This window comes from Primulina tabacum, chromosome 1, assembly GCF_025594145.1.
Source record: "Primulina tabacum isolate GXHZ01 chromosome 1, ASM2559414v2, whole genome shotgun sequence".
NCBI lineage: Eukaryota > Viridiplantae > Streptophyta > Magnoliopsida > Lamiales > Gesneriaceae > Primulina > Primulina tabacum.
Genome location: NC_134550.1, coordinates 55,078,902 through 55,100,572, shown reverse-complemented (window position 1 = coordinate 55,100,572; position 21,671 = coordinate 55,078,902). Strand labels below are relative to the sequence as shown.

The 21,671-nt window shown below is 34.7% G+C and overlaps 5 protein-coding genes across 9 annotated transcripts; 3 read left to right on the top strand and 2 right to left on the bottom strand.

Moving 5' to 3' along the window:
* The first annotated feature begins 211 nt into the window (after positions 1–211).
* Positions 212–2,220, top strand: LOC142551207 (myb-related protein 306-like). The gene is made up of 3 exons (XM_075660309.1): positions 212–733; positions 1,011–1,140; positions 1,391–2,220. The coding sequence occupies exons 1-3, from the start codon at positions 601–603 to the stop codon at positions 2,082–2,084; spliced, it is 957 nt and encodes a 318-aa protein (XP_075516424.1). The 5' UTR covers positions 212–600; the 3' UTR covers positions 2,085–2,220.
* A 4,621-nt stretch (positions 2,221–6,841) lies between these two features.
* LOC142513556 (uncharacterized) lies at positions 6,842–8,539 on the top strand. The gene is made up of 4 exons (XM_075619728.1): positions 6,842–6,945; positions 7,119–7,267; positions 7,666–8,045; positions 8,183–8,539. The coding sequence occupies exons 1-4, from the start codon at positions 6,842–6,844 to the stop codon at positions 8,519–8,521; spliced, it is 972 nt and encodes a 323-aa protein (XP_075475843.1). The 3' UTR covers positions 8,522–8,539.
* Positions 8,540–8,950: 411 nt separating this feature from the next.
* On the top strand, positions 8,951–11,543 carry LOC142551200 (pentatricopeptide repeat-containing protein At3g47530-like). The gene has a single exon (XM_075660301.1). It carries the CDS (start codon positions 9,000–9,002, stop codon positions 10,875–10,877), a length of 1,878 nt encoding a protein of 625 aa, XP_075516416.1. The 5' UTR covers positions 8,951–8,999; the 3' UTR covers positions 10,878–11,543.
* A 350-nt stretch (positions 11,544–11,893) lies between these two features.
* Positions 11,894–13,939, bottom strand: LOC142551174 (malate dehydrogenase, chloroplastic-like). 5 transcript variants are annotated; one of them, XM_075660276.1, is made up of 2 exons: positions 13,830–13,939; positions 11,894–13,303 (listed from the first exon to the last, which is right to left on the bottom strand). In XM_075660276.1, the coding sequence occupies exon 2, from the start codon at positions 13,293–13,295 to the stop codon at positions 12,060–12,062; it is 1,236 nt and encodes a 411-aa protein (XP_075516391.1). In that variant the 5' UTR covers positions 13,296–13,303; positions 13,830–13,939; the 3' UTR covers positions 11,894–12,059. The 5 variants fall into 5 exon arrangements, with proteins under 5 accessions (XP_075516391.1, XP_075516374.1, XP_075516383.1 ...); XM_075660259.1 differs by having other exon boundaries at positions 13,823–13,933; XM_075660268.1 differs by having other exon boundaries at positions 13,818–13,921.
* A 1,871-nt stretch (positions 13,940–15,810) lies between these two features.
* Positions 15,811–17,535, bottom strand: LOC142551166 (geranylgeranyl diphosphate reductase, chloroplastic-like). Its single transcript, XM_075660246.1, is given in 2 exon segments — positions 15,811–17,264; positions 17,266–17,535. Coding segments are annotated over 2 exon segments (1,401 nt in total). The 5' UTR covers positions 17,379–17,535; the 3' UTR covers positions 15,811–15,976.
* Positions 17,536–21,671: the final 4,136 nt, after the last annotated feature.

The following is a 21,671-nucleotide window of genomic DNA, read 5'->3' as shown; positions in this document are numbered from 1 at the left end:
CTGTTCAGAATATTTCAGTCATTAACATAATATTTCCATTAAACCGATAAAATCCAAATAACACATACTACACACAATATGTATATATATAATAATAATAACATTAATTTAGCTCTGTATGTATATCGAGTCCATCTCAATCCACTTTATCTAGGATATGATAAAACCGAAACTGATAGAGGGGAAAAAAATTACGGTGCAATGAATGCCACGCGTTTTGGGAGGCAGCCAGAAGGAGAAGAAAATAAGGAAGAAGCTCCATTTCACTAAGCACAGGCTGACTTTTTAAATGCTTATGGCTGTCAGCATTTTGACTCTTTAATACTTGGAAATCTTGGCCCACTTTTACTCATTCTTCTCTTCGAAGTCAGCCCACATAGCTACGTCTCCTTTCGTATCTTCAGTCTTCTATATATATTTCCCTTGGACATATCCCACGCCCTCAGTAAGACTTTTGTCTTTTACATAGATACCTCTAATCTTCAGCACCCAAAAAAAAAGAAGAGGAAAAAACCCTAGAGAACAAGGGAAAAAAACCCATATTTATTTTCTTGGAAAAAATATATATAGTTTTTACAAGTTTTATAGAGAGAGTTTTTAATGGGAAGACCGCCTTGCTGCGAAACAATTGGTGTGAAGAAAGGGCCATGGACTCCAGAAGAGGATATAATCTTGGTTTCTTATGTTCAAGAACAAGGCGCTGGGAATTGGAGAGCTGTTCCTTTCAATACAGGTAAAAGAAACAATCAATATTGGGTTGCTAGTATCTTGTGTGTGTGCATTTTTTTAATCTTTAATATTGGAGTTCTATAAGGTGTACTTTTTTTTTCCCATGGTCCATTTTGTTTAGTGGTTTGTTAGGATCATTTAAAGCTGTGTAATAAATATCGTAGAGCTCTGCACCGCTATCATTTTAAGTAGTTATCTTTTGATTTGTTATCAGCAGTAATTTTACATATATGAACTTTTTACTGATTTTAATATCTTGGTTTTATTCAAAAATTGATCAGGCTTGCTCAGATGCAGCAAGAGTTGCAGACTCCGGTGGACTAATTATCTTCGGCCGGGCATCAAGCGCGGTAACTTTACGGAACATGAGGAGAAGATAATCATCCACCTGCAAGAACTTCTTGGTAACCGGTAGGTGTAAATCTTTACTTGATCATTGAATCAAAAGGGAAGAAAACTAGGCAAAAATTCGACATGTTTCTTGAAAAATATGGCCAGTTCTAAATATTGGATCCAATTCGATCCAAAAGGAGAGATTATTTGACCGACAAATTAGCTAGCCAATTAAACACTAATGGTTTCAGGCCGTTAAAGTGCAAGGTTAATTCACAGATTTGTATATTTTGTCGCTAATAACAAGTTTGCAACCTTTTATTTGCAGATGGGCCGCCATAGCTTCATACCTTCCTCACAGGACCGATAATGATATCAAGAACTATTGGAACACTCACCTAAAAAAGAAGCTTAATAAGCTGAAAGGGCAGGGAGATATTAGCATACATGATCATTCATCCACAATCTCGAAAGGCCAGTGGGAGAATAGGCTCCAAACAGACATTCACATGGCCAAACAAGCCTTGTGTGAAGCTCTGTGCATCGATAAATCAGACCCGAAAACACCCCCTGATTCGGAAATCTATCCGGTTGCTTCACAAACTGAGACAGTTCCTTCCACCACATACGCATCCAGCGCGGAAAACATAGCTCGTTTGCTCGAAAACTGGACTAAAAACTATCCGAATACATGGAAAGCCGGTATAAATGAGAGCGATCAGGGTGCTTCTTTAGCCCACAACCATTCCATTGGATCAAGTTCGAGCCCGAGTGAAGGAACAATCTGCACAAGAATGTTGAGTTTCAACTCATCAAACTATTCAGATATCTCTGTGTCTGTGTCAGCGGAGGAGGATGCTAAGTTTGATGCTGCGAATTTCACACCTCAAACACATGAGCAAGAAACGCAAATTCCCCTTGGTATGCTGGAGAAATGGCTGTTTGATGATGCAGCTCCGCAAGGGCAGGAAGCTGATTTCATGGACTTGGCTTTGGGGGAAACTACTGTTGATTTGTTCTGAGGAAAAGACCAAAAAAATGCATTCTTTAGAACAAGTTATCAGTTTGGACAGACAGTAGTATATATTATGATAGAGCGTCATTTCAAATTTTCTGCTATATTTTGGTGTCGTTTTGAGTGAAGTTAGCTACATTTTATTGCAATATAATTGATGTTTGTCATATATTCAGTCAAGAAAAATGGAAGTATCCACTCGGAAGATGTAGCAGAATATTTGAAATGATCGAGTCTAGAAATTTGTGGGATTTAATGGTAGAAAAAAGTGTAATTAATAGTACTTCTTGAAATCTAGTGTTTGTACTTTGTGCACCTTTTGTTGTAATTTCTGGGGAATAAGTAAGGATTAGACTTTTAACTAAACTAATATTTCGCTCTTGCTAAAGAAAATTGTTTTTTAGATGATTAATGATTAAAATTAATATGTATTAGTGTTTAAATAATTATTTAAAATTGATGATATAATATTATAAATATAATTAAAATTTAAATAATATTATAAAAAAAATTTATATCATTTGAGATGAAATTCAAATGACAGATATTAATAAAAAGACATTGAAAAAATCATATATTATCTAGTCTATCAAAATTTTAAAAAATAAATAAATAATTTTCAAAATATCAAATTTTTTGTTATTTATTATATGAATAAAACTTAATTAATATTTTTAAAAATATTTATATTGTATAACATAATAATACTAGCATTTACAGATATTAGTCAATATATATAAAATTCATGATACAAATTTATATTATATCTTCTAAAACAATTTATTAATTTGCTTACAAATGTTCATTTGTGGAACTTCACTACTTCTTCTTCTTCTTCTTCTTTTGAATAAAAGACCAGAATATTATGAAAGCAAATCAAGAGCCATTACATAATAAATATGGGTAACTGAAGAATAAACTCAGCCTATTTGAAGAGACATAGACATAGCAGCAACCCTATTTAAACCATTAAGTGATTTGGAGATCAATTTGATTTTCCAATTACGTACATAATTTTTCATCTTCGAGAGTACCCGAGTTGATCATTCGGGTAATAGATTTGAGACAATAGCCAAGGTTCGATTCCTCTGGTTCATTTCCCTTGAATTAATACAACATTCCACCTAAATCTAATAAACCACTCGGTCACCGTGATTTACCACCTCTCCATGTTGGTTAGAGCAATCGGATTCCACCTTTTTTGAGACAATACATACACAAATTTGGATTATAGTTTTGACTTGTAAAGGTCACTGTTGGAGCATTAATTTCACTTGTACAAGTAGCTAGCCAGATAGATAGATTCAACACAAATTAATGATATGATCTGCTTGTAATCGACCAATCTTATGGCCAAAAATTCAGTGAATTAAAATTTAAATAGGGGTTTGAAGCAGTACTACTCATTTTAAGGCTATATTTTAATACAAAAAATATAATTCCATCAAATAAATTAAGGCAAAAACTTGTGTGAGACGGTATTACGGGTCGTATTTTGTGAGACGGATCTTTTATTTGGGTCATCCATGAAAAAATATTATTTTTATGCTAAGAATATTACTTTTTATTATGAATATCGATGGGGTTGACCTGTCATACAGATAAAGATTCGTGAGACCGTCTCACAAATTACTCATAAATTAATTGTTCTAATACATACAATAAAACATTCATATAATAATATTTATTACCAAAAGCGAAACAAAAAAATATTTTTATTTTCCCATGCAATTATATATATATATATATATATATATTCAAAACTTTATAATTAATGAGACTCTCCTCCTGTGAGGAGGACTTTTGATGGTTAAAATCACATGGGTCTCCATCTTCTCCTTAGGTTTCCTCAACCTATCAATTAAATTGTCAACCGTAGCTTTGAAAATTGAAATTCGTATTTTCATGCACTTCATCTTTACCAGTTTGACTTGGCCCAAATTTCACATGTATATAAATTGGGTACATGATCATATTAATTGTGGGGGATCGTCCATGCTAAGCGAATTATATACATTTAGAATTAAATCGGATTTTAAACAATATTTTTAAAGTAAATTTAAAAGCACTTGCACCAACGTCTCTTGTCAAAAATCTAAAAGACATAAAACCCTCTAAAAATATTATTAAATTAATACATCTTTCAATTTTCTAACAATCAACCATATTTCGCTCATATTTTATAAAAACTCGGGTATATTTACCCCATCTGGTATTGTATCAGGGCTTCATTTTTTTTTTTTAAAAAAATGATATCTGAAATTTACACAAATTAACAAAGTGTTTTAGAAGATGAATTTTATAAAGCAGTTTACGATTTTACCTTTATTTAATAAAGATTTTACAAGTAAATTATTTTAAATAAGGGTAGATTTTACAGAAGGTACGTATTAATGCAATTAGCCTATAATAATTATATTTGGTTGGTTAATTTCCTTCTCTCATCACAAAATTTAATAATTCCTTCCATCTCATGTATGAATGTTACATTTTCTTTTCTGTATGTCTCAAATATATAGTCGTTTAGTATTATTTTCTATCTTATTTTATCAATCTACTATTTTCATTAAATACATTACATATCTTATTAAAACACTATTACGTAAGGGTAAAATATAAAATTTTATTGTAAATTTTGTTTTCTAATAATTTTTTAATATGTATGAAAGTACAAATAGGTATTATATATTGGACGAGGAATATAAGATTTCATTGTTGTTCTAAAATTAATTCTCATCCTTTCCCTAAAAGATAAGATTATCATGGGCGAAATGAATTCCTACAGATGGTAGGGAAAATAGCCAAAATAGTCCTATACGTTTGTCAATTTTTTTTTTTCATTTAAGTATTCAATTTTGAGTTTTTTTCGGAGTGATGTCGTGACGTCGGAATATACAGGCGTGACACCGAAAAATGATGACGTGAAACCAAAAAATACTCACGTGTCCAACATCACATCAGTATTCAATATAAAAAAGACTAAAATCAAAACATAACATAAGGTACATGACCGAAACCAAAATTGATGAAGCGAATTGAGATTATAGCAGATTAATCTAAGAAATTATAATTGAATATATTGATTAAGATGCCATTATTACATTAAAAATCACTTACTTTTTTTTTGGATAAAAAAAATCACTTACTTAAAAAATAAGAAATAACAATTTTATAATTTTATGATCATAGTCCACGTATAAGTTGGAGATTCTTGCAAATTAGTCCGAATATTAATACAAAATAAAAAATAAATAATTAAAATCATCAATCCAAACACAAATAAATTTATTTATTATATACGGTAACCCGTTGAATTGATTAAAACCTACTAATATATATGCAATTTAATAAATGTGTCACACCACGAATAAATAAATTATATTTAATTCTACTCTATGAACTTAAATATTAATGTTCTAACCACCAATCTTTCATGTAATTTATTTTGAATTTATAGTCCCTTCGTACGTTTCTTAAATAAATGGTGATTATCATTACTTTATTAATGTCTGGGGAAAATTAATTTTCCGTTTCATGATACTCAATTAGATATATATAATAAAAATAAATAAAAAAAATAAAGTAATCAAAATATAGTAGGTAACGAGTTAAATGATACTTAACTATATTTTTAAAAAAAATTATTACGATATATTGAAATAATTGTTAAAAAAATATTACTTGATAAATATTATAGTAAGCAACAATCATGTTCACATATTTTAATAAAAGAATTGATTTTAATTTTGCCAACTTAAAATATTGTGTTGTCAAATACTCAAATAGTAATAACCACATGCATAGATTTTGAATCAAGATTTTTTTTTTTATTTTTAACATGTCCTTGAATTATATCATAGTTTCTTCGTAATCGTATGTTTGGTCGCTCAATTTAGAATCTTAGTCTATAATTTAAATGCTTTTTTATTTTACATTGGTAAATGATTATGTGTTACCAAAAAATGTGATCGTATAAGATCTCACGTTACTATTTCGGTGAAAAACCGACTAGAATAAAAAAAATACAAATAAACGAAATAAGATTATGAATGAAACGATGAGTACGTAGGTTTCTTGTAAGACGGTCTCACGAATCTTTATCTGTGAGACGAGTCAACCATACCGATATTCACAATAAAAAGTAATACTATTAACATAAAAAGTAATATATTTTCATAGACGATCACAAAATACTATTCGTGAGACCGTTTCACACAATTTTTTATCTTAAACGATAACATGATAAAAATATTATTTTTGTGATATTTGTAAACGTGACATTGCCAAATATTAGAACTAATTCCACATCATCGTCATGATCAAAAGAGGGAATTGAAGAATAAAAGGAATCTAAATCTAAAGTAGTATTTTTATTTTCAAGAGATTTCAAGTTCCAACTATATTCATAACTCCAATCAATTTAATTCTTTGTTAGGATATTAACCTCTCCCAACCCCCTCAAATACAAAAATCAATTATGTTGATTGCACTAATCAACAACAGACGTATACGTGTGTGTATGTGTGTGTCTATATATATATATTATATATACAAGCACATACATGCATGAAACACGAAGTTAATTAATCGTTTAATTCATGCGACGGCGCACGATCTTCCATGCACTAAATCATCATAATCACATTCACAAATTAATACTCTATCAGTTTTTCCATCGCTAATCTTCTCTTCTTCCGTATAGATTCAGTTGAAATTACAGTACATTGCTGAAGGCTACGAAAATAACACAAGTAAAGAATATTCATGGAAACTCAGCACTCAACATGGTCAAATTATGAAGTCTTTCCTAAAGAAAAATATGAGGATGTTTTTCCATTTCCAACCCAACTACCCCCACTTGATTTCAGGTGATTGTCTTTATTTTTAATTAGTTGATGGAATATGCAATCTTTTAATACTAATTATTATTGCTTGTATTCAACAAGAAAATTTCAGATAGAAATATAACAGTTTCATTGATTCCTATGATGTTTATTTGTCTTCTTCATTGATTTTTTGGGGTATAATGGGTTAAATCCAGTCGACAATTCACTGCTGCGGACTTTCAAAATGAACTTATAATTCAGGAAGATTCCATTGATGGTGTTCCTTTATTAGGGATGCTTCTGAGTGACAATTTTTATCCATCTTTAGATCCTGTGCCACATAACCCTGCTAATATCATTCAAGGTCAGTATACATTTATATAGTATACTATACTCTCGGTTCTTGTTCCGCCGATGATAATATATATATGTATATGTAAATAAATATATATAAATATGTATATGTAAATACTTCATATGTAGGGAGGGAGAGAGGCCCAGCATGGGATTGTATTTTAAATTTTCTTGTAAATCTGTGTATTTTTTGTATCCAAAAACGTTAAAATTTTATCAAGCCTCGTCCACGTTAAAATTTTATCAGGCCTCGTCCACTTAATGATTTTCCCCATGAAAATGAAGAAGCACTGCACATACTTTTGCTCTTGATGGTGTGCGCTTCACATAGTAGTTTTTGCTCATATACAATGTTATTTTTGTTACTGAACGGTAAACAATACTCGGTATATAAACTTTGTAAAACAGTTGGTGATGCGGATGATTTCTTGTGCGATTCTTGCCCATCTGTAATTCATGACGAAACGAGCGAGGTAGTTCATATTGAAGACCAAGCAGTAGAATTAAGTAACTACGGAAAAATATGTACAGTCCATGACCAGGAGGAAGTAGAAAAGAAGGAACTAATGAAAAGTTGGACACCAGAAGTGACGGTGAAAAATAGTCCGGGTTCTAAAGTTTTGACAAGACAAATGATCAGCGAGTATTTTTACATGCCCATCACACAAGCAGCTAAGGAACTCAATGTTGGATTGACCCTTTTGAAGAAAAGGTGTAGGGAGTTGGGTATTCAGAGATGGCCGCATCGAAAACTCATGAGTCTTCAAACCCTAATAAAAAATGTTCTGGTACCTACTGATATCTTGAACTTGTTATTAAGAATATTGGATCAAGAAAGTCTAGCCATTGGTGCTTCACAACCAAATACATTCCACACCCTTTCACGCGAAGTATATTGATGATTCGTATGGTAATATTTTGACAGGAATTGGGTAAAGATGGAGGAGAAGTAAAGCTGAGAGACGCCATTGTGATTTTAGAGCAAGAAAAGAAATTGATGGAAGAGATTCCTGATTTGCAGTTGGAGGACAAAACCAAGAGACTAAGACAAGCATGTTTCAAAGCAAATTATAAGAAGAGAAGACTAACTGGAGGAAATCATGTGGCTGATTCATCTTCGAAATCCTTTGACAACCCTTCAAATTCCGATCAAAACACACCAAGCCCTGGCTTCCATACTCTCGTGGATGCCGACGAGGAAGAGTTGGAGTATTTGCTTTCCGATTACATTTATTGTAACTCTGGGGATTTTATGATGTTCTAATATAATCAAGTGTTTAGTTGCAGCCGGTAATATTGATTACCTTTCTGTATTTTTTCACTACTTTGTAGACAATATGTGATATAAATGGTATGGCATTTGACACAAATTTCTTTTTCTTTGTTCAAATTATAATTTAATGTTTTTATTTATTCAAATCCAAATACCCAATCGCCGTCCTCTTTTCAAGTTTAACGGAAATAAAAGCACCACTCACACAGACCTTTTTCCAACTCGATTAACATGGTAAAATATATTATTGTTAGTTCTAAGATTAGATTAGTTATTTTGTTTTTTTTGTGTTTGTTTTTTTTGTGTTTACACTAGTTATTACGATCTGAGCTTTATATACATATTCTCTTTGTATTCTTTATTTAATTTTATAATACTAAAACTTGAGGTTTTTCGCTCACTCTTTGATTCTCCATCACATACTATATATGTGATTTATTCAATCAATTTTTTGGTTGTGGGAACTCCAATGAGAAGAATCTACTCGTTTCATTGCTCACGATTATACTTTGGCGACCCTTTATCTCGATCTTTCATCGGAGCCGCCGCAGCACTTGATCGCCACCACGAGTCGCTGTCGACCACCTCCTCAGCAGCTCAACACCAACTCCATGATGAAAAGACGACGATTTCCCTCATAAAATCATGCACTAAAAAATCCCATTTGCTCCAGGTCCACTCTTATCTCCTCCGCACCTCTTATTTCTACAACACCCGCATTTTCCTCTCATTTCTCTCTCGATTCGGGACCCCTCTGTTGCGTGATTTATCCTACTCTCACAGAATATTTTGCGAGTTTCCTGATCCCAGCGTTTCTTTGTATAATACCATGATCAAGGCTTATTCGGTTACTAGTGATTCAGCTCAAAAAGGACTTGTGTTATACCAAGAATTACTTTCTTTAGGCATTTATGCCAACGCTTTGTCAGCGACAGTTGCCGTGAAATGTTGTGTAAAGATCGGGTCTTTGTCTAATGGGTTGCAGATTCATGCAAGGATTTGGAAAGATGGTTATAAATCTGATGGCCTTTTACTGACTACATTGGTGGATTTTTACTCGTGTTTAGGTAAAGGTGGTGATGCCTGTAAATTGTTTGATGAAATGACTCGTAAAGATACCGTTGCTTGGAATGTATTGATTTCTTGCTATACTCGTAACGGGCGAACACGAGATGCCTTGGGTTTGTTTGATCTAATGAGAAATTCATTCGAATGCCAACCAGACAATGTCACCTGTTTGCTTGTCCTTCAAGCTTGTGCAAGCTTGAATGCACTAGAATTCGGTGAAAAAGTCCATAACTATGTTACGGAACAAAGTCTTCACAATGAAATAAATATTTGCAATTCTCTTATAGCCATGTATTCGCGTTGTGGATGCGTGGAAAAAGCGTTCGACGTGTTTAAGAAGATGGTAAGTAAAGATGTGGTCACCTGGAGTTCGATGATTTCAGGTTTAGCGAGTAACGGGTATGGCAGAGATGCGATTGCAGCTTTCGAAGAGATGCAGAGAGCAGGTGTTTTCCCCGGTGATCAGACATTTACCGGGTTATTATCAGCTTGTAGCCACTCGGGTTTAGTCAATGAGGGTCGGCAGATTTTCCATTGTATGAGTCGAGATTTTGGGGTTCTTCCGAACATTCACCATTATGGGTGTATGGTAGATCTTTTGGGTCGTGCTGGTCTACTTGAGGAGGCATACAATCTCATCATTTCAATGACGTTCAAGCCCGATGCAGCAATGTGGAGAACATTGCTAGGAGCGTGTAGAATCCACCGCCAAGTTGAACTTGGAGAACGAGCCATCGAGCATTTGGTTGAGCTCAAAGCTCAAGAATCAGGGGACTATATCTTATTGTTGAATATTTATTCTTCCGTAGGTATGTGGGAAAAGGTTGTGGAAGTGAGGAAATTGATGAAAGATAGAGGTATTCAAACGACTCCGGCTTGTAGCACGATCAAGTTAAGAGGGCATGTTCATGAATTTGTTGCAGATGATGTTTTACATCCAAGAAAGAAGGAAATATATGAAATGATGCGGGAAATAAACCAGCAGCTTAGGATTGCTGGTTATGTCGCTGAAGTAAATTTGGAGTTGCGCGACATGGGAGCAGCAGAGAAGGAGAATGCACTTTCTTACCATAGTGAGAAATTGGCTATCGCTTTTGGGGTTCTTTCAACCCCACCTGGTACGACGTTGAGGGTTGCAAAAGATCTTCGTATATGTCTAGATTGCCATAATTTTGCTAAACTTCTGTCCGCAGTGTACAACCGGAAAGTGATTATCAGAGATCGGAATCGGTTTCATCATTTCCACGGGGGACACTGCTCCTGTAACAATTACTGGTGATAGGCAAATCAGAGGAACTTCAAGTTGCAGCACAAGTGAGAAGAAGGATATATGAAGTGAAGATTTAGCAGCTGTTGACGGTTATCTTCCTTCACTTCAGGGTTTAAAGAAACCACCATGTTTATTTAGAGGATATGCAAACACTGTTGTCCAATAATTCGGAATGTGGGGAGGGACTCATGAGACAGGATGAGGGAGGGGAATTAGTACAGAAGCTGTGGATACTCACATTATTTGAAAAAATTACATACGGATTCAAAGATTGTTCAAATGGGGGGTGATTATCCTATTTGCTCTTGCCTTGGGTTCATTTCTCTTACATTTCAAGTCAGAATGATATTATTCAATGCCATGTCGAGAAAAATCTTGCTTTTGATAAAAATCAAGGCTTTCTTGGAGGGGTGATGTCTTAGACAATATCAAGACTTCCGTACGTCTGGTCTTTGAGAATTACAGCGCCACAAATTCACTACATGCCTTTGTGTTAAATTCTTGGCTATGTAAGATTAGAAAAACGAACCTCTATTTGTATGAGATCGATGTTTCAGTAGAATCAGCAGCACATTCAAATGTTATATGTGTGCGTTGAGGTCACGGTTTTGTATGAAACTTTGAGGTGTTTTTTTAAAAGAACTTTTAAAAATGTATTTTTTGGTTGACAAAAATTTGTATCAGATGGTCTCACGGGTCGTATTTTGTGAGACGGATCTCTTATTTTGGTCATCCATGAAAAAATATAACTCATGAGACCGTCTCACAATAAAGATTCATGAGACCGTCTCACAAAAGACCTATTCTTTTTTGTTAATGTATTTAGTTAATGTATAGGGGTACGCAGGTGTGTTTGATTTTAATTTCTGGAGAATAATATTTTTTATACTTAATCTATAGATTTTTTTACTGAATATATCACGTCGTCTGAGAAAAATTAAAAATGTTCTGTTATTTATAATTTTAGTTTGCATGGCTGCATTGTCTCGTATATCATATAAAACGTCGAAATTACCCGATAACTTAACAAAATACTCATTTTCTATTGCTGGAGAGACTTCAGCACGACAATAGAAGGCAAACTGTTCAGTAAGTTGCCTACAAAACTGGAATGCAGATACATCAATAAACCTGTGACGGCTGCACCTCTTAATTTTTCCTGATAGATACTGCTTCAACCAGCACTAAATTCTAAACAGCCACAGGCTGCTTCCGAACAAATGCTACGCCTTTCTCAATACTCGACTTCAATTCTGGCTTTAGAGCTTCCAATGCCTTCTGTTCGTACTCGGTTAATCCTTGAAGGATAGATGGAACGAAAGCCTCAACTCCATTTCTTCCAAGCTTAATTCTTGAGGCAAAGAAAGGCAGCTCTGTAAGATCAGATTGGACATAAGCACATTCGTAAACATCACCATCGCCATCCAGACCACGGAGGGACGACTCAACAAACCGAGCTGCGGCATATGCCATTGAAAGAGTAGCTGATCCTGCTCCAGCCTTGGCCTCAACAACTTCTGTGCCAGCATTTTGAATCCTAAGAGTCAGTTCTTGCACTTCTTCGTCATTAAAAGCGACCGACGGTTTGGTCTTTGACAACAAGGGGAGGATAGTAACTCCTGCATGGCCACCAATAACCGGTATATCAACATCAATAAGCCTCAAGTTTTTTCTTTGAGCGACAAAAGTATTCGCTCGAACTACATCAAGAGTGGTAACACCGAAGAGCTTCTTGGGATCATATACCCCCTTCTCTTTCAAGACCTCGGCAGCAATTGGAACTGTCGAATTGATTGGATTGCTTATGATGTGAATCAAGGCATCGGGGCAGTTATCGGCAACAGCCTCGACTAATGTTTTCACTATGTTGGCATTTATGTTAAAGAGGTCATCTAGGGTCATACCGGGCTTTCTTGGAACACCAGCAGGTACGACAACAACATTAGAACCCTTCAAACTATTGGGGAGATTGGATTCTCCAGTAAAATCTGTAACCACCGAAGGTGTGTTGCAGTGACTCAGATCAGCTGCAACTCCCTTCACGTTTGCTATATCATAAAGGTTTAGTTGAGAAACTAGTGGTGACATTTTGATCAAAAGTGCTAGCGGCTGGCCTATACCACCAGCAGCTCCAAGAACAGCTACCTTATAGGAAGCATGAGGTTGAACATGATAGTGTGTTCTGTTGTAATGCTTTTGGGCTTTTTTGACATAAGAGTGCTTCAGAGCTGCAGCGCTCTCGCTGCCCGTAGACAAGGACTTGGAGTCATGTCTTATGGAGGTTGCTGCTTTGAGGCCATTGAAACTAATAAGGTGGTTTTCAGATTTCGACTTGGCACTCGACGCCTTTAGTTGTGAATAGGGGCCAACTTTGGAGCCAGCAGCTGCGGTGGAGCCAATTGAAAAGGTGGTTGCTGATGATGTCATCTCGCAACCTGAAATGACAAAAGAATTATGAAATTGTCAAGACACAAGCCAACAATCAACAGCATAGACCCAGGCAACAGGAAAAGTTCAGGATTCAAGAATTAGAAGCTTATAATATCTTTCGCACATTCTACTCTACTTTTCAATCATAACAATTTATTTGAAAATTGAAAACTTCCAAATATTACAGCTCAGTGATTTTCTTAGCTACAAACCCACCCCCAAAACCCAGAAACTTCAATCTACCGCAAGATAAAACAAAACCAGAATCGTAGACCAATTTGCACAGCAATTGATGTTCAGTACAAATTTATAGTAACACTCAAAATCAAACAGGGAAAAAAAAGACTTTACGCATCAGTGATCAAATAATTAAATTTTAATAACAACCAGAGATTCATAATCCATTATAATGCTCCAGATTTTTGTAATAAATCACAAACACGCTCACACATATTCGACGCAAATTAACAGGAAAAAAAGAAGAAAGACTTAAAGAACGAGAAATTGAGCAGAATTAACTCTACCCGTGACACTTTCACACTGAACCTGCAGACGACAGACGGATAAAAATTGTGAGAAGAATACGATTTTAAAAAGAAAAAGACAGGATTTTTACGGATGAGGACTCGGTGAAATCTTTTTTTTACCCCGGAGTATGATTCAATACAAGTTGTGTTTCATGGTGTTTCTTTCTTCTTTCTTTTTCCCTTTGAAATTGAAATTGACCCAATGGAGATGGATGCAAAAACTCTTATGCGATTTAAAAAATTCAATATTTATATTTAAATTTACTACATGGAAAAACGCTTAGATTTGTTTATATTTTGATAGTAATCAATAATCCTCACACCACAATTTTGATGATATGAATTATAGGGTTTTCCATCAAAATTTTTTGTGAAATTTCGAAATTGTTCATTTTTTAATGAAAATTAAATATGTATTCTCTTAGTTTTTTATTAAAAAAATTGTACATACACCTCCTGCACAACTTGGAATATGGTGGGTTGAAGTATGTTGATGATATCTCGTAGAACAATTATCAAAATAATCAGTGAGCAAAAAAAATTTAATTTCCTACAAGTCATATTTCAGACTTTCTATACTAGTTCAAATGTTATCTATGTTAATTAGACGTTACATGATTGAACTAATCTAGTCGGTCTGAAATATGAATGATAGCAAATTGAGTTTTCTTTGTTTTGACAATTGTCATTTTGACGAGTAATCTATTCAAAATAATCCAGCTGTGAGATTTCAGATGGTGCAAATGGTATTTACGCAAATTTTTTTATAAAAAAATTAAAATTTATGATATCTATTTAACGTTCATAGAGAATAGGTGTATATTTTCAATAAGTGACAAGATTTACTACAAATAACTCTATGAATTATTACTGCACTCTTGAAGAAATAAGCCATGAAGGAAGATTCTCGATTAATGGAGAATGCGTCCGGTCCTACGAAACAGGATGAGATCCTGTTTCTTGTCAAATCAGTAACAAAAACATCTTTCACAATATAATTATCACTAATTCAGTAATTTAACATCTTATTATAGCATCGTTTAGTTGATTTGACGAAATTAAACAAAAAAAATAAATTATAATTATTAAGATAATTTGAGTAGAATGTATAATAGTATTGAATAAAAATATAGTGTATATTTTATTGATTAAATTATTTATATTATTTTTTTATTTTGTTTATCATATAAAAAAAATACACATAAATTCATATCAGACTATTTCACCGGTCAATTTTATGAAACAGATATTCTATATGATCATCCGCGAGAAAGAATTATTTTTTATTTCAAATATATTACTTTTTGTTGTAAACATGGACATGATCAATCTTTGTCATGAATATGAGAACGGTTGTGAAAGACCATACTCTTAAAAATATCACCTACTAATTGCAATCAAATAATTAATAGATCTGTTTGGAGATTAGACAAGCCTGTGAAATTCAACGGCCCATACGCACTTTGGGTCAAGGCCTAGCCAAGGTAGGCAATATCTGACCCACCGCTAAATCACTCACGCCTAGCTTCAAACATGCACAGTGAGTGAACTAACTGCGAGAAGCCATCAAAAAAGGGATCATCAATTCATCAACATACCAACCAACTTCTGGCAATTATCATAAGATCTCGTAAAGGGTCGTTAGGTGAAAATATAGTTGAAACAGTACATTATTTCGAGCTTCTGTAATGGTGTGGTTCTTTATAATACATGTTGGTAAGAAAATTAAATATGCCAGCGTTTGATGATGCACGTAGTACTTTCAATCTATAGAACTCGGACAGTTCTAAATTACAGAATACTTCGGTGAGATTAAAGGAGCTCCAATTCAACAATGGGAAAAATGAAATCAAGGGGAAACAGAAGGGCGGTTATGGCTCGTGAAATCTTTAATTAATGTAATGGTACTAGAACTTTTAGTTTATTTCTATGTATGTGATTTCAAGACTGGTCTGAGATCATCATCGGAGAGGTTAAAGGACGCATACACCAAACAGAAGCTTAAATTAAACCAAGAAATCAGCTGTTTTTTTTTAAAAAATAATCAAAATGCAGTGTTTTTTCTACCTCAATTTCATCAAACTTCATTAGACATGACAACATGTTGTAATTGAGTTTACCATACAACGTTTCAAATGGAAGAGATAGATCTTAGACACTCAGCTTCTCCATCTCCTTCTTCAAAGCATTCGCCCTTACCAAACTTCCGATGGTGTTCACAGCCAATTTCAAATCATCCAATGGGTTCCCAGGCACAACTTTCTTGTACAAATAGCTGTCAAATGTCATCTTCTGCACATATTCGTCGGCACACATCTCTACAAAAGCTTCCCTTGCTGGATTCGATCGGTAAAATAACTTCTGCAGCACATCCAAAACCTTGTATGTCGGCCAGTAAGTCTTGTCCCATTTCTCCAAGTATATTCGCAGATCACTTTCATCGATCATTCGCTTCCCGTTTTCGGATCCTTCAACAATGGCTTCAGCGCACATTCGTCCGCTTTTTGCGGCGAAGTATATCCCTTCGCCGGAGCATTTTGTCACGTATCCGGCGGCGTCGCCGACTAGTGCTACCCGTTCGAGGACTCTTCGGGGTCTTGGGTGTTCTGGGATTGGGTGCGCCTCGACACGGATGATTTTGCCCCCTTCGATTTTGTCTTGCGCTCGGATCCTGGTTGCGGTTTGGAATTTCTTTATGTCTCCTTTGTGGGTTACGGTGCCAGTGCCCACGGCTACGTGGTCGCATTTGGGGAAAACCCAACCGTAAAAGTCCGGGGAAACATCGTCCCCGACGTACATTTCCGCTAGATCCTCGTAATACTTCATTTTGGAATCGGGGATTTTTATGCGCTCTTGGAATGCGATGGCGTATTCGTAGTCGCCGGCGCCTATGCCTTTCGCTACGCGGGAGTTGGCGCCATCTGCACCGATGACAGCATCGACTTCGATCGTTTTCTTCTCCCCAGCACCACCGGCTTTAGAGTTGTAATCGGTGTAGTGCATAACGTATGGGGCATTTTTCTCTTTAGGGAGGTCCATTTTCAAGAAAAGCCCGTTGACAACAGTGGCACCAGCGGCGGCAGCGCGGTCGCGCAGGTAGGAATCGAGCACTTCTCGGCGGACCATTCCGATGTACTCGTGGGGCTTGAGTGTTCGCCCGATGTCGACCGCCACATTCGACGGTGAGATCATTTTCATCTTTGTCACTCTCCGATCAATGATATCCAACGGGAGATCGAATTCTCCCACCATGCATAGCGGGATAGCACCCCCACATGGCTTACAGTTGTCGAGCTTGCGTTCAAAGAGGACAGTCTCAATGCCACCCTTCGCAAGCGTCTCCGCCGCAGAACCACCAGCTGGACCACCGCCTACAACAGCCACTCTGAGGTTGCGGCCAGCAACTCTTGGACTAGATTTCGAGGCCTTTATACGGAGCACGTTGCTGCGGTGGGACAGAACGGCAGGGTTGGTAGCAGCCGCTGCCGGAATGGTTGTCCAATGCAGTGGAGTGGCGGAGTCCAACGAAGCATTTGAGGGTGATAGAAGCCATTGTTGAGATTCTTGGGGAAACGGGGACTTCGGGGTGGACTAGGGAGTGGGGAAATTTTTGATATACTAATGGATCCGAAATTGGATATGGTTTGGGATTCTAAGGGTTGGATGAGCACCGATGGAGGGCGGAGACTGAATAGAGATAAGAAAGTAGATATTTCTCTGTATTCATTGAAGTCGACAGGTCGGAGTGTGTAGTCTTCTCAACTTTTTGAAGTTATGGTCCAAATTTTGCATCTTATGAGAGGCTGCGATTGAGCCACGTATCCTAGTTGTATTATTAGGTTTATTCTCAATAAAGAAAGAGGATAATATCGAAAATTAAATTACATGCAAACTAATGATTTTCAATTTTATGATATTAATTTTTCTTTCTCCTGAATTGACTCGTCAAAAAATATTATTTTTTTATTAAAAATATTATTTTTCATTTAAAATATATTATTTTCTACTCAAAATATGAATAGGTTTTTGGCCTCACGAATCTATATCTGTGAGACGGATCAAGCCTACCAATATTCACAAAAAAAGTAATACTCTTAGCATAAAAAATAATATTTTTCATGAATAACCCAAATAATATATATGTCTCACAAAATACGATCCGTAAGATCATATCAAAAAATAACATTTTTCTTGAGTAGGATAGGAGATTTATTAACAAAATTAACTCGAAAAATATTCTCTTAACAGTTTTGTGTTTTAAAAATGATTACAAGTTTTCTAATACTTATACTTAGTTAATAAAAGTATCGATAAGAAATATAGAAACCCTAAGATATATTATCATCAGTATTAATAATAGTTAATTATAATTAATTTTGTGTAAGACATATGAACCTACAAGTACTATCTTTTAATAGGTAACTTACGGGCTGACACAATATTTTTAATATGTTATTTTAAAACATATAAGCTCGTAAAAACTATTTATAAGACATCATAATATATAAACTATTTTAAATAAATTTATTCAAACATTTTTTCAATGTAACATGTTCTACTCGCCATTAACTCAGCCTGAATTTTTATTCAAACACCTTTTCAAATGCCACATGTTTTTTAATACTACACGAGTCCACCATCGTGAGTAGGTGGGTGGGTGGGTTCTGTGTGAAATTTTTTTATTTTATTTTTTTTTTAACTTTATGAAATGTTAATTTAAAATTGTAATAAATAGTTATCTTTTACACATAACGAATAAACTATCATATTAACATAATAATTTGTAAATCATATTAATCAAACGAGTCGCATTTTACAAATCTTGTACGACATGTTGGTTCGATAAAATATGGACAAAAAATGATTAAAAATTATTTAACTTAAATTAATCTGTTTATATTTATATTTGCCAGGCTGAGGTAACCTGTCAACCTCAACGAGGCATGTGTACTACTCTGCATTGGTTGTGAACATTAAAATTTGGTAGGCGTTAAATCAATTACAGAATTAAATGTGGTTTGTATCAGTTGTTTTTTTTTTTTTAAGAATCAGTAATTTTTAACAAAAAATTTATCTTGATAATTTTATTTTAAAATCCAAACGATGAAAGTATGCAATTTTTTTTATAAGAACTTAGAAGATAATAACAGTAAGAAATCTTTTTTGTAAAGTTAGTTGTATTTTTTGGTTTATTATATCATTTCGTTTTGGTTTTATCTGAAATTTTCAAGACTCCGATCGAATCAAAATTTTCGATATTAGTTTGGAATCAAGTCGAATAATTCGTTTTCCGGTTTTTAGTTTCTTTACATTTTGGTAATCGTTATTTTGAATTGTTATTTTCCGTTCGACCTAAAATTGGTCATAGATCCAATTCGTACATTCACCAAAAACCATTTTACCTTTCAAACCGATCAAGAATCGGTCGAACCGGAATTGAACAGGTCAAAACAGGTTGGATTTTTACTAAGTTTGTATCATATGTAATAACTTTATTTACCTTGCTTAAAAAAACTTGATTCATATAAATTAGATTAAATTATATTAATATAATGTTTGTAATCATTAAAAAACTATTTTTGGATTTTTACTTAAAAAACTCAGTTCTATTTGTTTCTTAAACACATATTATGTGTAAGCTTCTGCAGACTAAACTCGAGTGAAATGCATATTTAGTTTCTACAAAAGTGTTTATGGTAAGCACATGTATTTTTCTCAGAACCACCCGAAGATTTAATTCTCCTGCCATGCAGAGCGGAATAGCACCTCCGCATGGCTTGCAGTTATCAAGCCTGCGCTCAATTTTTTTTTAATATATTTCTTATTTAGCCAAAATTTCGATTTCTATATACATACTTTTCTAATCATATATTTGAATGAAACAAATATTCAATTAAGTATTGACTGTAATAAAAGAAAAACTAATATTTCAGTTATGTAAAAAATTTATTCAATTTTTTATCTTGAAAATTAATTTAAATGTTCAAAAAATGAGTAGATCTGTTGTGAGACGGTCTCACGAATCTTTATCTGTGAGACGGGTACACTCTACCGATATTCACAATAAAAAGTAATACTCTTAGCATAAAAAATAATATTTTTTCATTGATGACTCAAATAAGAGATCTGTCTCACAAAATACGATCCGTGACACCGTCTCACACAAGTTTTTGCCTCAAAAAATAATGATGTGACAAACTTGACAAGACACTTATTATTCATTAGCGCAACCGTATTCGTTACCTTTATAACATTCATCACCTTATCAAAAATCGTGGGGTTCACATGCCACATACACATTATATTGACACATTTATTCTCCTACATTAATTTTAATATTAACATTCATTATTTGTAGATCTCGATGTCCACTCATTCATCTTATTCTTATTTTACATTAAATAAATTCAATTTCAAATTATTTACGTGACACAACACCACCCACATTGGCATTAATACTACATTGGTGTTCAAACCCCAATGTGGGCGTCCTTAAAGGCACGCATAATGGGGAAAACACAGTGGAAGTTTAGAAATTTTTAAGAGTTTTGAATTACGAATTGACCATTGTCAACAATTTTTGTTCTTTAAATATGACAAAACAAATGCACATAAAGTAAGTTTCTTGTGAGATGGTCACATATCTTTTTTGTAAAATAGGTCAATCCTACATAAGTTTATAATAAAAAATAATATTTTTGACATAAAAATAATAATTTTCTTTATAGATGACCTAAATAAGATATATGTCTCACGAAATTGATCTGTGACACCGTCTTATGAGAATTTTTGTAACAGAGATGTGATTTGTGCATGAGATCGTTGCAACCACATTTCATCATTAATATAAGAAACTAAAAAAAACATACTCCCATCCGACTAGAAACTTAAATTCAACGGATGATATCCTGGAAAGGGCTTGAGTCATTCTTGGACTCGGATGAAAAGAAAAAACTTAAACGAGTCAAATTCTAATTTGCTCCAAAGAGTAGTGCATGGGTAAAATTTAAACAGTGTAGTCTAGCTCGGACATGGCACTCTCGCCCGAACAGGATTTTTTTGCTTGAACAGGGTCCTCTAGCCCGTACATGGTACTTCGCCCGACCAGGGTCCTCCAGCCCGTACAGGGTTCAGGTGACCCGACCAATATGGGTCATCATGCATCATTAGCATGATAATCAATGCCCATGACAAGACCCGAATAGTATGGGTTCGCCATGCCTACTGTCAGATGACATGGCATGGGCAGTTGTCAGACGATAGTGCATGAGCATATGTCTAATCAAGAATAGTGTACATACATTGTAATCGAGGTCATCATCTCCCTTATAAATACCCAGGTTTACTCATTTGAGAGAGGGAAATCTACTGCATTCAAAAAATTCTCTCTCTACTTGATGAACCTTGTATTGACTTGAGCGTCAGAGTGGCTACATCGGAAAATCTTCCGGCACCCCACTGACATTATCTTGTTGAGTGTGTGCAGATTGTCTGACCCAAGGTCATCCCACCAAGCCAAGCAGACTAGGACATGCCATACCACCCGAGAGACCAGGCCAGACCACTCGGGCTCATCCCATCAGGTCATGTCAGACTCATCCCAACATGTAAAAATATTTATCGGGAAAGTACACTTCTCTGCTCGAATAGATTGCCCATCCAACTCACCCAATCTACCCGACATCGTCATCAACCAACAAATTTAGAAACATCAATGAATCTGCCTTTTAACCATAATCAATATTATTTCATCGTCGTTAGGCAATTATAGTAGCACATCTCTATGAAAGCTTCCCTTGTAGCTAAGCTAAACTAACTCTAATAGCCGACGAAAGATTTGACGGCG